Source organism: Pan paniscus, chromosome 8 (genome assembly GCF_029289425.2).
Source record: "Pan paniscus chromosome 8, NHGRI_mPanPan1-v2.0_pri, whole genome shotgun sequence".
Classification (NCBI taxonomy): Eukaryota; Metazoa; Chordata; class Mammalia; order Primates; family Hominidae; genus Pan; species Pan paniscus.
In genome coordinates, this window is record NC_073257.2 from 24,910,221 (window position 1) to 24,926,522 (window position 16,302).

General features: G+C 43.6%; 1 protein-coding gene across 6 annotated transcripts in view; it reads left to right on the top strand.

Annotated features, from left to right (window-relative positions):
* Window positions 1-16,302, top strand: part of CAMK1D (calcium/calmodulin dependent protein kinase ID) — a 481,509-nt gene that overhangs the window by 30,878 nt on the left and 434,329 nt on the right. Inside the window, exon 1 of one of the 6 annotated variants that reach the window (XM_034929968.3) lies at window positions 9,416-9,514. The exons of 4 other annotated variants lie outside the window; for them this stretch is intronic. In XM_034929968.3, the coding sequence (XP_034785859.1) occupies window positions 9,462-9,514 (53 nt within the window). In that variant the 5' untranslated portion in view covers window positions 9,416-9,461. Of the gene's footprint in view, window positions 1-9,415; window positions 9,545-16,302 lie in introns of those variants that run through there. One more of the 6 variants, XM_034929967.3, reaches the window with a different exon arrangement.

A 16,302-nucleotide genomic window follows, 5' to 3' on the forward strand; every position in this document is an offset into this window, starting at 1 on the left:
ATTTGGGGCCAGTCTTGGTGGCTAACGCCTGTAATCCCAGCACTTTGGGAGGCTGAGGCCAGTGGATCAGCTGAGGTCAGGAGTTCCAGACAAGCCTGGACAACATGGTGAAACCCTGTCTCTACTAAAAATACAAAAATTAGCCAGGCGTGGTGGTGCACATCTGTAATCCCAGCTACTCGGGAGGCTGAGGTAGGAGAATTGCTTGAACCCTGGAGGCGGAGGTTGCAGTGAGCCGAGATCGTGCCACTGCACTGCAGTCTGGGCGGCAAAGCGAAACCTTGTCTCAATCAATCAAGTAATCAATGAAAGAAAATAAAATAACTTAATTTGAGGCCAGTTTTTACCATTCAGATTCATGGCCAGATACGACTCTACTCCTGGCTAAATATCTTTCAAAAATGTGCCAGAAAGTGGATGGATCAGTATAAATCTTTTAGGAGGACTTTTAAAAAAAGGGTGTTGTTGGCCGGGCGCGGTGGCTCACGCCTGTAATACCAGCACTTTGGGAGGCCGAGGCGGGCGGATCATGATGTCAGGAGATCGAGACCATCCTGCCTAACACGGTGAAACCCCGTCTCTACTAAAAATGCAAAAAAATTAGCCGGGCGTGGTGGCGGGCGACTGTAGTCCCTGCTACTCGGGAGGCTGAGGCAAGAGAATGGTGTGAACCTGGGAGGTGGAGCTTGCAGTGAGCCAAGATTGCACCACTGCACTCCAGCCTGGGTGACAGAGCAAGACTCTATCTCAAAAAAAAAAAAAAAAAAAAAGAGGAGGCATCGCTGATTGATTGAACATCAGGTGAAACCTTTTTTCTTTAGTTCTGAATCTAGCAGAGCAATTATTATGATACTGTCTCACTTTCCAATTAAAAGGATCAATGATTATAAATATGAGAGTAAAGGTTTTTAAGGCTACAAGGAATTCGTCACACTTGGAGCCTATGTTTTGTAATGATTATTGAGTTTGACAACCCAAAGGAGGCCAAACAAATCCTTCCTTTTATGAAGCTGATAACATAATTGCACTTCAGTTTTTCATGTGATTATTGCCCAGAAAAAAGGGAAGGATTTTTCTTACCATGATGCCACCCAAGTCAATATATGTTTAAGACCATTTCTCAGCTGGGCGCAGTGGCTCATGCCTGTAATCCCAGCACTGTGGGAGGCCAAGGCGGGCGGATCACGAGGTCAGAGATCGAGACCATCCTGGCTAACACGGTGAAACCCCATCTCTACTAAAAACACAAAAAATTAGCCAGGCATGGGGTCACGTGCCTGTAGTCCCAGCTACTCATGAGGCTGAGGCAGGAGAATCGCTTGAACCCAGGAGGCGGAGATTGCAGTGAGCTGAGATTGCACCACTGCACTTCAGCCTGGGCAACAGAGCAAGACTCTGTCTCAAAAACAAACAAACAAACAAAAAAACAAACCCCACGCATTTCTCAGCTAATTGAAGGCTCACACATTTAGTAGTGATATAATTGGCCTAGTCATTTGTCAGGGTGTTTTTGAGTTAAAATGAATGGTTTGAGGTTGAGATGAAATCAATGAAAAGTATATGCCTGTGTGAAGTAGCTTGTACATTTTTATGACTCTTCCATTTTGTTTTAGGTGAAAGCCTGCCTTTTCCCTTTATTGGAAATAAAAAAGGAAGTAGGAATGAAAAGAACTGGTCGTGTCTTGAAAATAATAGCAAAAGGAGGTCAGCTTTGTACATACATTGAGCAGTGACAGCGGGCCCCGCCCCTTATAAAGTTGTAGAATGAATGCCGTTCCCTTCCTGGGGTGGTCACAGCTTGACTTGGGTGATTGCTTCTGAATCCTGCAAGGAGAAATCTTGGGTAGTGGTTCTTAAAAAATGTCGGAAGGACTAGAAAATCATAATGCTTTCTTTTTTTTTTTTTTTTGAGACGGATTCTCCTTCTGTCACTCAGGCTGGAGTGCAACGATCTTGGCTCACTGCAACCTCTGCCTCCCAGGTTCAAGCAATTCTCCTGCCTCAGCCTCCTGAGTAGCTGGGATTACAGGCGCACGCCACTGCGCCTGGCTAATTTTTGTATTTTTAGTAGAGACGGGTTTCACCTTGTTGGCCAGGCTGGTCTGACCTCAGGTGATCCGCCTGCCTTGGCCTCCCAAAGTGCTGGGATTACAGGTTTGAGCCACTGCACCCAGCCAATTCTCAAGTTTTTTAAAGAAGACAGTGCAAGCTGCTGAGAATTGACGATAGAGTCTGAGTTCTCTGACGGTTGTGGCGTGGCATACAGAAGCAGTCCGCGTTCATGTTCGGAGTCTGGTCAGTGTTCATTGTCTTGCTAATTGGATTATCCCAGATGTGCCAATTAGCTGGTACCAGGGGCATGTTTAATTGGTAGAAATGATGAGTTCGACTGTGCTGTTGCCTGATGAGTTTTCATAGCAGAGACATGGCGTTTTAGGTGACTTGGTACTATAAAGCAAGAGTAAAACCTTTTAAAAGAAAAAAAACTGTTTTGCTATATACTCACGACACTTCTGACACTCATTGTGTGGATTTTTCCACACCAGTCCATTTTCCTTGGAAACTGTGACTTTAAGTGAAATGACATAACAAAACCACAATTTTTCATTTTTTTAAATCAGTGTTGTAATGAGATGATATTGAACAAAATGATGATATTCAAGTATGTCATTTTGCTTAAAGTCAATTTCCAAGAACTGATTGGACATTAAGTGGGGACTTGCTGTACCACCTTTTAGGGAGAACAGTTGAACAACAATTGTCTGAGCTAATATTTGGAATATATTAATGAAAACCATGTTGTAGAATGTGTGCCCAGCCTCTCACTATATAGTCAGCCCCATGGATACCTTTTATCTGTGTCATATCTTGTAATGATAATGTATGTGAAATCCTTATGGTATGCATCACACTTGTTTATACTGGATGATAAGGTACTTGTGGGTGAGCCTGACGCATGTTTTGGTAACTTACATAGGATCTTTCATATGAAATACTCAGAAACAAAGGTGCTATAGTCTGTTTATTATCATACCCAGACATAAAAATGCTAATACTGTTTAGAAAGATTTTAGCTATAAAAGTTTAAAAACCAGGACGGGCATGGTGGCTCACACCTGTAATCTCAGCACTTTGGGAGGCTGAGGTGGGTGGATCACCTGAGGTCAGGAGTTCCAGACCAGTCTGGGCAGCATGGTAAAAATCCCATCTCTACTAAAAATACAAAAATTAGCTGGGCGTGGTGGTGGACCTCTGTAATCTGAGCTACTCGGGAGACTGAGGCAGGAGAATCTTTTGAACTCGGGAGGCGGAGGTTGCAGTGAGCTGAGATCGCGCCACTGCACTCCAGCCTGGGCAACAGAGTGAGACTTCATCTCAAACAAACAAACAAACAAACATGACTTCAAGTAATAATAGCACTTTCTGTGTTCCTTCCTAGCACTTTGATTAAATGTGTCGTTTAATCTGTACAACATCCCTGCAAGTAGCAATTTTTTTTTTTTTTTTTGTAGTTGGCACATGGAAGAGAAGTAACTCGTCCGAGGAAGCACAGCTAGTAATGGACAGATCTGGGATTTGAAGCCAGTTCTTCCAAAGTGCACACATTTCCCCTGCACTTCTCTCTATGTATTCTAGCTAACCAAGCTGTTGCTCTAATATAATTTGTTTAGAGCATCAAACCACATAATCCAGGTTTCCGGGTGTAGTTTTTTTATCTGAAGTATTTGGTACTAAATAATTAAATTAGCTAAGTGTCAAATCCCTCTTTGTTTTAGGATTTATAGATTTAAATAAAATTAGAATAGATCTTTCCAATTTTTTTTTTGTTGTTGTTACTGTAAAGAGCTTTTTGTGGTGGAACTAATTTTGGTGAGCAACAGAATAAGAACTCAGGGAATGTTGAAGCAGGAAAATTGGTACAGAATTTCAGAACGTGCTCAGAATAAGGCCTTTCTTTTCAGCAGTAAATTGAGTGACTTGCAACTCGGGGAAATGTCAAATTGACATGAATGTCCATTGCTTGGACTTTATATTAGCAGGTGTTTATTTCACCACAGACATTGGGTTTTATTAAATACGCCCATTTCAAATTTCTTGAACTTCAGAATTACTCGAGCTTGTTATTTTCTCTTTCTTACCTAGTACAAGCATAAAGAATGTTGAAAATCTGTAAGATAACTAAATATTAAGGAAGTTGTGTATTGGGAAATAAGCATACTTAGGTCCTTTTATGAATGGACATAACAGCAAAATAACCTTTTACACAAATAGTTTTAAAAAGTCTACTCACAGAGCTAAAATCACACTTAATGGAGAAAGAATGAACGCTTTACCTTAACTAGCCTCAGGAGCAACACAAGAGTGTCTGCTCTCACCACCCCCATTCAACTTTGTAGTGGAGGTTCTAGCCAGCGTAGTTAGAAAATGAAATGAAAGGTATCCAGATTGTAAAGGAAGAAGTAAAACGATCTCTATTTGCAGATGAGATGATCCTGTAGAGAGAAAATCCTAAGGAATCACCTAGGTAACTATTCCATTTAATAAATGAGTTCATCAAGACTGCAAGATCCAAGATCAGTATACAAAAATGAATTATATATGTATATGCTAGCAAGGAAAAATAAAAAAATAAGAGAACAATCTCGTTTATAATATCGTCAATAAGAATAAGATATTTAGGAGTAAATTTGACTGAAGAAGTTCAAGCCTTGCACATTGCAAACTACAAAACATCATTGAAAGAAATTAATGAAGACTTCAATAAATGGAAAGACGTCCTGTGTCTATGGATTGGAAGACTTAATGTTGTGGAGATAGCAAAACTCCCCAAATTAATCTATAGATTAAACACAATACCTTTCAAAATCCCAGCTTGCCCTTTCTGCAGAAACTGAGATGGTGTTCCTAAAATTCATATGGAAATGCAGGGAACCCAAAATAGCCAAAACAGTCTTGAAAAAGAAGAGCAAAGTTGGATGACTTTAAAAACTTACTACAGAGCTACAGTAATCAAGACAGTGTAGTCCTGGTGTATAGATCAGTGGACTAGAATTGAGAGTCCAGAAATAAACTCTCACATTTATGGTTTATTTTCTTTTGACTATCTTATTGGTTAAGATAATTCAGTGATGGGAAGAATAGTCTTTTGAAAAAATAGTGCTGGAGCAACTAGATATTCATATATGAAAGAGTGAATTTGGACCATTGTCTCACACTGTATGTAAAAATTAACTCAAAATGGATCAGTGACCTAATATAAGAACTAAAACTATAAAACTCTTAGAAGAAAACATAGGTGTAAATTTTTATGCCTTGAAAGCACAAGCAACAGGAATAGATACATTGTATTTCATCAAAAATTGTGCATCAAAGGATACCATCAAGACAGTGAAAAGACACCTCACAGAATGGGAAATGTGTTTTGAAAATCTGTAAAGGGCTTGAATCTAAAATATGTTAAAAACTTTTATAACTCAATAATTGATAACCCAATTAAAAATGGGCCAAGGATATGAATAGGCATTTCTCCAAAGAAGGTACATGAAAAGATGCCCAACATCTTTAGCCATCAGGGAAATGCAAATCAAAACCACAATTAGATGTCACTTCATACCCGCTAGGATGACTGTAATAAAAAGATAGATAATAACAAGTGTTGGTGAAGATGTAGAGAGGCTAGAACATTCCTAGGCTGCTGGTGTGGATGTAAAATGGTGAAGCTGCTTTGGAAAGCAGTTGTTCCTCAAGAGATTCAACATGACATTACTAAATGAGCCAGCCATTCTGTTCCTAGGTATACATCTAAGAGAAATGGAAATATGTGCCCATATGAAAACCTGTATATGAATGTTCATGGCAGTGTTATTGATGTAGCCAAAGAGCAGAAACAACTTAAATGTTTATCAGTGGTTGAATGGAAAAAGAAAGTGTATGTATCCATACAATGATGTGATATTTGGCTGTAAAAATGAATTAAGCATTGATATATGCTACTACTCATGGCTGAACCTTGAAAACATTTTGCTAAGTGAAAGAAGCCGGTCACAAGAAACTACATACTGTGTGATTCCATTTATATAAAATATCCAGAGTAGACAAATCTACAGATACAGAAAGTAGATTAGTGGTTGCCTAAGGCTGGGGGTTGGAAGATAGTTGAAGAGTAATGGAAAATGACTGATCAAAGGTACAGTGTTTCTTGGGGAGAAAAGATGAAAATGTTCCAAAATTGATTGTGATGGTCATTACACAGTTCTGTAATTATACTGAGAACCATTGAATTGTACTTTTTTTTTTTTTTTTTAAGATGGAGATTCACTCTTGTTGCCCAGGCTGGAGTGCAGTGGTGCAGTCTTGGCTCACTGCAACCTCCACCACCTGGGTTCAAGCGATTCTCTTGCCTCAGCCTCTCAAGTAGCTGGGATCACAGGCGTGCGCCACCACGCCTGGCTATTTTTGTATTTTTAATAGAAACTGGGTTTCAGCATGTTGGTCACGCTGGTCTTGAACTCCTGACCTCAGGTGATCCACCTGCCTTGGCCTCCCAAAATGCTGGGATTACAGGCGTGAGCCACTGTGCCCGGCCTGAATTGTACATTTTAAATTGGTGAATTTTGGATTGTATCTCAATGAAGCTTTTACAAAAAAAGCAGTCAATCTATGGAATATTTCCTATGGCAACTGAAAGCTCAAATAGAGCCCAGCGTGGTGGCTCCTGTATGTAATTCCAGCACTTTGGTAGGCCAAGGTGGACCGATTGCTTGAGCTCAGAAGTTCAAGACTAGTCTGGGCAACATAGTGAGACCCTGTCTCTACAAGAAATACAAAAATTAGTTGGGTATGGTGGTGTGTGCCTATGGTCCCAGCTACTCTGGAGACCAATAGGAGGATTGCTTGAAGCCCAGAGGTGGAGGTTGCAGTGAGCTGAGATTGTACCACTCCACTGCACTCCAGCTTGGGCCACAAACTGACAAACTCTGTCTCGAAAAAAAAACAAAACAAAAACCCTGTCTCAAAAAAAAAAATGAAACTACTAATTTAATAATGTAAAATAAACTGTGGCACATCAATATTATGGGATACTCTGCAGGCTTTAAGTTGCGATGCAGAATGTTATTGAAGGACGTGGGCAGACAATATACTGCTTAATGTAAAAAATAAGTTAACAAATAATATGATCCCAATTTTGTGGAAGAACATTTGTAATTATATTTATAGGGAGAGGGCTGGAAGTGTGTGTGTACATTCACGATATTAACAGCAGTCATCTGAAGGTGGTGAAATGACAGATGAGTTTAATTTTCTCCTTCTTGCCTTGCTGTGTTTCCTAGATTTTCTATAATAATCATGTACTAGTTAGCAGAAAAAGAAGTTTGAAGTAAATTCACATACAATATAATGTTTTGATGCTTTAATAAAAAATAATAATAATGTAGAACTACGAAGATAACTTTACTCAGCCGGGCGCAGTAGCTCACGCCTGTAATCCCAGCATTTTGGGAAGCTGAGGCGGGCGGATCACTTGAGGTCAGGTGTTTGAGACCAGCCTGGCCAACATGGTGAAACCCCGTCTCTACTAAAAATACAAAAAAATTAGCCAGGTGTGATGGCGGGCACCTGTAGTCCCAGCTACTCAGGAGGGTGAGGCAGGAGAATTGCTTAAACCCAGGAGGCGGATGTTGCAGTGAGTTGAGATTGCACCACTGCCCTCCAGCCTGGGCGTCCAAGAGAGACTCCATCTCAAAAAAAAAAAAAAAAAGTTACCGTTACATATTTCATTTTACAATTATTGCTATTCATAGAGTAGTGACAGCCTCCACGCTTTGACACACACATTATATGTATAATATATAATGGCTAACTTTCATTGAGTTTGAGATATATATATATTTTATATATATTATATATATATATATATATAGACATTGTAAACTCTTAATGAAAGTTATATTATGTGTATCTCGGTTGCTTTTTTTTTTGAGACAGGGTCTGGCTCCGTGGCCCAGGCTGGAGTGCAGTGGTGCAATCTCGGCTCACTGCAACTTCCACCCACAAGGCTCAAGTGACCCTCCCACTTCAGCCTCCTGAGTAGCTGGAACCCTGGCTAATTTTTGTATTTTGTTTGGTAGAGATGGGTTCTCGCTATGTTGCTCAGCCTGGTCTCAAACTCCTGTGCTCAAGCGATCCGCCCACCCCAGCCTCCTAAAATGCTAGCATTACAGGCATGCGCGCTACCGTACCTGGCCTGTGTGTGTATCTTTATGTCATAATAATTGCTCAATAAATGCTAACTATCCTCTATCGGGATGTAAGTTCTGAACTATTTTATTCATTGTGAAAGATTGGGCTCAAAAATTTCCCTTTCGCCCCTGCTGGCGCCCCACCAATGCTTAGTTGCTGTCATGAGTGAGTGAGCAGATGGAGCCCATTGTGGGAGGGAAGAAGCCTCAGCTCTTTTCTCCCCTGGGAACCTCCCTTTCTGTAGGCATCTTGCCAGCCAGGCATCTTTGCTTGTTCTTTGAGTAGGTTGAGGTGACTCTCAGGAGGCTTCTGGGATCGTCTCCAGAAATGCGCTCACCAAAGAAGACCCTGGCACAGCCTCCCAAGTAGCTGGAAGTACAGGCGTGTGTGTGCTGCCGCGCCTGGCTAATTTTTGCGTTTTTAGTAGAGATGGGGTTTTGTCATGTTGGCCAGGCTGATCTCGAACTCCTGACCTCAGGTGATCCGTTCGCCTTGACCTCCCAAAGTGCTGAGATTACACGTGTGAGCCACCGTGTCCGGCCCAAGCCCTTGTTACTGTCGAATTCTCCCCGAATCAACCTTGAAACTTAACCAGTTTTCTTGCTTTCAGCTTTTCCCCCAGACTCCAGCTTCTAGATTCTCTGTCTGTCAATAAGAGTGTCGAGGTTTAGAGCAGAGGCAAAAACTGGTTTACAGCAGAGAAAAAAGCCTTCGTCTATGCTGGTGTGCCTTCTTGGCCCAGGAAATGTTTTTGGCAGTCTGAGTGTTTTGTCTTCTCTGTTGGGGGCTGTTAAGAGGCACAAGAAAACATACCTGTCTGCTAATTGCAGAGGTTAAAAGGCAAGAGCAAAAACACATCGCACTTGACATGCGTTTCAAATTAATAAATTGTTAAAAATGCCTACTTGGGAGACTTCTGCGGGGCTCAAAGACAGCTCCGTCATTACCTGGTGCTAGAGGCTCCAGCAGTTTTTCAGATACTGTGTGGCAATGCGAGGTTTGTCTGCTGTGAAGGGAAAACCATCCCACCGCTTAGGAAGTCATGAGATGCAGCACGAATGTGATTTTGTTACCACGCTCCCCTGGAGGCACGTCGTGCTGTTCTAGAAAGCCTGTCGTTGGAGGAAAACACTTGATGAGCCTGTGGTAAAGGCGTGGCTTGCGATTTCACTTGGGAAGCACATTGTCGTGTCGTCTGTGTGATTTACATCCCGCAGCTGATGGAGACACCACCATACTCCATGGAAGGTCCTTCCTGTCCGAACTGTCCAAGGTCTGGAGGAAGAGGCGAGATGGGTCAACTGTGAGCTTCCATCAGCTTCTGCTTAGAGAGAGGCTAATTATTTGGGTTTCTGGTGATTCCACCGGCTCCAGATTTAAGTGTTCTCTATGCTAGGGTGGCGTGGGGGTGTGTGTGGTCAGTTACTGCTTAAACTCCCTGCAGAGGGGGCTGAGGGGCTTGGGTGGCAGGTGGTTGGCGGTGGCGCGTGCCAGCCCCGGGTCTGTGCCTAGACCAAGGCTCATGTTCTGCCCATTGCTCTTGGGACAGGCTCTTTGGGACATCAAGGATTCTGGGAACATCCCGACACTGCTCTCCTTGGGGTGCGTGGCCAGAGGTGTCTTCAGGCTTCAAGGAGAGGTGCTCAGTGCAGGAGACTCAGCTTCTGCCCAGCACCACAGGGTCGAGGGCTTGGAGCATCCAGGTGGTTTCATCCAGGCCTGAGTGAGAACGTGACCTAGTTACTGTGCCTCTCTGCACGTTGGCAGAATAAACGGACCTTGCTTCCTTCCCTACTCACAGCAAGCAGAATTCTGCTGAGCCTCTCGGAGGCTGGAGGGCCGGTTTTAGTAACGTGCCCTTTCCTGGTTGGCGACCGTCCAGTTATTTTGGGTGAATGTTAATGGCCGTGAGTTTGAAAGTTGTAGTTAGATGAAAACGCCCTCTCTGGACACAGTGTCCTTGTCACCTACTGTCTGAAGGTGCTTCCTTTTTGGGGAATAGGATTGAGAGCAAAATGGTCACAAAATCTGTGGCTTTGGATTGTCATTTGATTTTTTTTTTTTTGATGCCTTCTATCTGCATTTAGGTCAGTGGAAGGGATGAATTCATCATAGGCACTTGTAGTAGAACATCTCCTTGAGCCTCAAAGAGAAGGCTATTTTTCCTGTGGGTCATCTTTGTGCTGTGCATGGGAGGTACTGCCCCATGGGGCAAGGTGAGTTTAACTTTTGGAGGTGGCTGGTGATCTTGGGGGGAATTTAATTTGAGGACATGTGCATGACCAATAAACTGTTCTGGAGGAATGAATAGTCCTGTGTCTCCCATATTTTTACCTTTTATAAAGCGCTTGTACTGCACGGTGTCCTTATTCTAGGCTGATGCAAAATTTTCATACTGCATTTGCTAGTGATTTGCACCAGTGGCCGAAGAACTATAAAGTAGTTGTCTCTATTTTTTAAAAATTAAAAAAAAAGATGGGGTCTTGCTCCATTGCCTAGACTGGTCTCAAACTCCTGGCCTCAAGTGATCCTCCTGTCTCAGCTTCCTAATTGCTGGGATTATAGGAACGAGCCACTTTGCTCAACCTTAGTTTCTGTTTTATTCAGAATGGAAGGAATTTCTCATATAAGTAGAATTCTAGAGCTAGAAGAGACATTGTATCTCTAGCTCTGTCTCTGTCTTTATCTCTGTCACTATATCTGTCTCTGCGTCTGTCTCTAAACTATCTTTATCATCAGGCACAGAAAGTTAAGCCCCATTATTCAAGATCCTACAACTAGTTGAGGGTAGAATAGGGTCCATTGTGCCCAGGCAAAACCCAGGTAAGAGTGCAGGGCCAGGGCTAACCATGAGCTCCGGGACTTGTGCGGCCTGCCTGTTTCCAGTCTCTGTGTTCCCCCTTGGGTCATGTCACGTGGGAGCAGAAGCTTCTAGTTGAACGTGTAAAGGACCCAAGAGGAAAGGGGAGCCCAGAAGGGTTGAGGGACTTGCCTGAGATCACACAGCTAGTGAGCGAGTCACCTATCCAAGCCTGGAATACGGGTCCAGCTGTCCCCATGGAGCCATCCTTCTGGCCCACTAGATTCAGAATGAACTCAGGCTCAGCGTGCGTGAATAAGAGGATGCTGTGCATAGTCCTGACTTTATGAATCAACTTGATGAGATTCTGTGTGGGGTCAACTAATGTGCTCAGAGTCCAGCACTGAGTGAGTAGGAGGTGGGAAGGGGTCCAAGCTCAGTTCTGGCAAAAACTCCAGAGCTCAGTGTTGGGCCAACACTGTCTTCTCTCGTGAATGAGGAAAACCCTTTCTCAGGCCATGATATGTTGGTATCTCAGTCTTTTGGCCATGAAGGGTAGAGGGGGAAGATTGAACTTTTAAGATCTTTGCCTGGATTCTTGTTATTCTCAATACAAAATAAAATACTTTAACTTCAAGCTCGTGTGGGGCCCTGGGAACAAGCTGTAGGTGTGCGCTTTTTTTTCTCTGATTAAATTGGAATCACTATGTAAATTAACTTTCCAGGGGCTTGTCTGTGGGAATTCCTAAAGCAGTCTTAGGTCGGTATGACACGTGAAGAAAATACATCAAGCAATCAATCTTAGAAGCTTATCTTCTATTCAGGGTTTCCACAGGAAGGCAGTTTCACCCCAGCTGGGATCACCGGTTGCTTTTCACATTCTTAATTCTTTTGCCAATTTTCCAGATGCCTTTGGAAATTCATGCTGACCGTTTTTTTTTTAAAAAAATTCCATTTTAAGTACTGAATATTTTCCTGTCACTACTTAAACTGGCATGAATAAAATATTCCCTTTTGGGAGGATGATTTTCAAATGTTTCTTAAAGAAAAACAAAACACCCTAGTCGGTTAAATTTAGGAGGTCTGTTAAAATGTCCTTACAGTACCAGCAGGTGAATTTGAGAATAAGAATTCTATCTTCCTCACAGTGCCATATACAGTGCACTGTAATGGCAAGCATAAGGAAATTAGGAAGACTAGAACCGAATCATCCAGGACTCAAAATAGAGTTTCTCCCTCAGAACAATCTGGGGTATCTATATTAAATTTATGGGATAGTTACTGTCATTAACAGCTCATATAACTGAAAATGGTGAAATGATTTGAAAATCAGATAAATGGTAATTGCACCACTGCACTCCAGCCTGGATAGCAGAGCGAGACTTGTCTTAAAACACACACACACACACACACACACACACACACACACACACACACACACAACAGTCTGGGTATGGTGGCTCACACCTATAATCCTAGCACTTTGGGAGGCCAAGGTGGTGGATCACCTGTGGTCAGGAGTTCGAGACCAGCCTGACCAACATGGTGAAACTCCGTTTCTACTAAACATACAAAATTAGCCGGGCGCAGTGGTGTGCACCTTTAATCCCAGCTACTCGGGAGGCTGAGGCAGGAGAATCACTGGAACCCAGGAGGTGGAGGCTGCAGTGAGCCGAGATGGTGCCATTGCACTCCAGCCTGGGTGATACAGCAAGACTCTGTCTCAAAAAAACAAAACAAAAAATCAAAAACAAAAAACATAACAAAACCCCCACAACTCCTCCTTCCCTCTCCCCCCAGCCCCTGACACCTACCATTCTACTTTGTTCCTGAATTTATCTACTGTAAGGACTTCCCATAAGTAGCATCATACAGTACTTAGCCTGTTGAGATTACCTTATTCTACTCAGCATAATTTCCTTATGGTTCATCTACATTATAGCATTTGTCAGAATTTTCTTCCTTTTTATTTATTATCATGTACCATATGTTATTTGGAAATACGTATACACTGTGGAACGACTAAATTGATCTAGTTAATATATGTATTACTTAACATACTTGTTTTGTAGTGAGAATGCTTAAAATCGACTGTCTTAGCCATTTTTGAGAGCATGTACATTGTTATTGAGCATAGTCACTATGTTGTACAATAGATCTCTCGAACTTTTTCCGCCCAGCTGAAATTTTGTATCCTTTGACAAAAGTCTCCCCAACCCCCTGACCCCCAGGCCCAGGTAACCACCATATTACATTCTAGTGAAAAAACAACTTCATTAGAAATTTGGATGAGTTTAAACATAGTAAGCCTCAATTTTTATTCCAAATTTTCCTAGTTTTGAAAGTATACACACAACACACACACACACATATCCTGATCTGGACCAGGTTCTTAGCTACAACTGACTGCTCATCGACTGTCATGAATGGATCTGAAACATAACTTTTTTTTTTTTTCTTTTTTGAGACACAGTTTTGCTCTGTTGCCCAGGCTGGAGTGCAGTGGTGCGATGTCTGCTCACTGCAAGCTCCGCCTCCTGGGTTCACGCCATTCTCCTGCCTCAGCCTCCCAAGTAGCTGGGACTACAGGCGCCCACCACCATGCCTGGCTGATTTTTTGTATTTTAAGTAGAGATGGGGTTTCACCATGTTAGTCAGGATGGTCTCGATCTCCTGACCTTGTGATCCGCACGCCTCGGCCTCCCAAAGTGCTGAGATTCCAGGCGTGAGACACTGCGCCTGGCCTTTTCTTCCTTTTTTAAGGAATACATTTTCTTTTAGCTCCTACTGAATGTAACTCATGGTGCTAGGCTCTCTGAGAGAGGCAAAAACATTTCACTCAAGGAACTCATAGTGTTATGGGTGAAAAGAATGGAAAACACGGCAGGTGTTTTAGATGTGTGTTACCACCATCTGTCCTCCTGACCTCAGTGAGATGGGGTCAGACATTTAAATTTTCTCACCCAGGGACATTCAGCGAATTAAGTGGCTGAGTTGAGCTTCAGGCCCAGCTTTGGGAGACACTCCCTGTATCCTGTAAGCAGAGACCAAATCAATGCTGTGTGAGTTTAGAGATGGAGACACCCAGCCCACCTGGGGGAAGACATGATGGACGCGTGAGCATGTGTCCAAACTTGAGGCATGGGGAAGTGTCCTGCTCTGAAGGCAGGGACGGTGGCTGAGCAGACATGCCGGCCAGAACACTACCCTGAAGATGACAGTGTTGACATCAAGGGCGGGAGGTGAAGGAAAATGGCAGCTTACGCTCCACACCTCACACATGTGTGGGTTTTTCCTTCTCATTAAGCAGTTCTCCAATTCTTGGACACCTGTGTGTCCTAGAATTCACCTGTGACACTGACTATGTGCAGGTATTGCAGACCCCACAGGTTGAGGGCAGTTCCACAAGACCGCTCCCGACACCCCCTCCACTTCAGACGCCAGTCACAAGTCCTAGGTTGTGGCTCGTGCTTTTGGCTGACTGGTCATCCTTTGAGGGTTCACACCACCCCAACACACGTTTGATCGTTTGCGATAATGGCTCACAGAATCTAGGGAGACACTTATGTTTACAGTTTTATTATGACAAATACAACTCAGGAACAGCCAAATAGAAGAGTTGCATGGGGCGAGGTGTAGGGTGGGGTGAGGTAGCAGGGGAGCGTGCTGTCCTCTCCGGGTGCCCCACCTCCCTCATATCCAGGTGTTCACCAACCAGAAACTCCCCAGACCTCTCCAATTAGGGTTTTTATGGAGATTCCATGATTGATGTAAATCACTGGTCATTGGTGACTGACTCAACCTCCAGTGCCTCTCCCCTTTCTGGACTGGCAAATTCCAACCCTCTCTCATCACCTGGTTGGTTCCCCTGGTAACCAGCCCCCCTTTTCCAAGAGTCACCGCATTGGCATAAACTTAGGTATGCTTGAAAGGGGCTTATGATGAATAACAAGAGATGTTCCTTTCACCCCATCACTCCAAATTCCAAGGGCTTTTGGAGGTCTGTGCTAGGAGCCAGAGGCAGACAACAAAGATAGATTTCTTACCCTGCCACACCTGGGAGGTGGTAGCGTTGACATCAAGGGTGGGAGGAGATTAGCAAGCTGGGCATGAAGGAACCAGTGGGAAACCAGGTTAGAAAGGGGGGTAAAGGTCAGATCATGATGGGTTTTGAGTTCTAGGCTAAAGTGTTTATAGTGTTAGCTTGTGACACATCCAGGATGTGGAAACATGAGCAGAACTGAGCCTTAGAAAATGACCTCAGAGCCTGTAGCAGGGCTGTGATCTGGGCCTGGACCAGTGTGGTGGCGGGCAGGAAAGAGGCTGTGTGCAGGAGGCCTTGGAGGGCAGGGCTGGGACATGGTGCTGGCCCAGGTGAGCTCACCCATCTCAGCATGGTGTGCCTCCAACTTGGGGTGCACTTTGTAGCTGCTTACTGAGGGTAAACAGTTACACTTATTTTATTTTTTTAAAATTTTAATTTTTTTTTTTTTTTGCAGAGACAGGGTCTCACTCTATTGCCCAGGCTGGAGTGCAGCAGTGCGATCATAGCTAACTGCAGCCTCCAACTCCTGGGTTCAAGCAGTCCTCCCACCTCAGTCTCCCAGGTAGCCAGGTGCACACCACTACGCCCAAGTAATTTTTTTTAATTAATTTTTTTTTGTAGAGACCAGGTGGGTCCCAAACCCTTGGCCTCAAGTGATCCCCTTGACCTGCAGCCCCCGCCTCCACAGAGGTTTGGGAGTGGGGCTGAAATTCCCAACCCTCTAATCCTGCCTTGGTTTTTGAAGTGCGCAGCCCCCATCCTGAAGCCACCTAGGGAATCTCAGCCACCAGTCACCTCATTAGCCTACAAAAGACATCACTGTGGAGGTTCCAAGGATTGTTGTATGCCAGGAAACTTTAAGACAAAATAAATATTTTTCAGTATCGTAAAGGGCCACCAGGATCAGGCTGGAATTCAGGGCTTCTGACACCTAATGTAGTGAGGAATGTTCTATTAGCTTCTGGGGAAAACTTACTGTAGAAGGGTTGGTTTTTCGGCCAGGCGAAGTGGGTCACGCCTGTAATCCCAGCATTTTGGGAGGCCGAGGTTGGTGAATTACTTGAGGTCAGGAGTTCGAGACCAGCCTAGCCAACGTGGTAAAACCCCATCTCTATGAAAAATACAAAAATTAGCCGGGCATGGTGGTGCGTGCCGGTAGTCCCAGCTACTTAGGAGGCTGAGGCAGGAGAATTGCATGAACCCAGGAGGCGGAGGT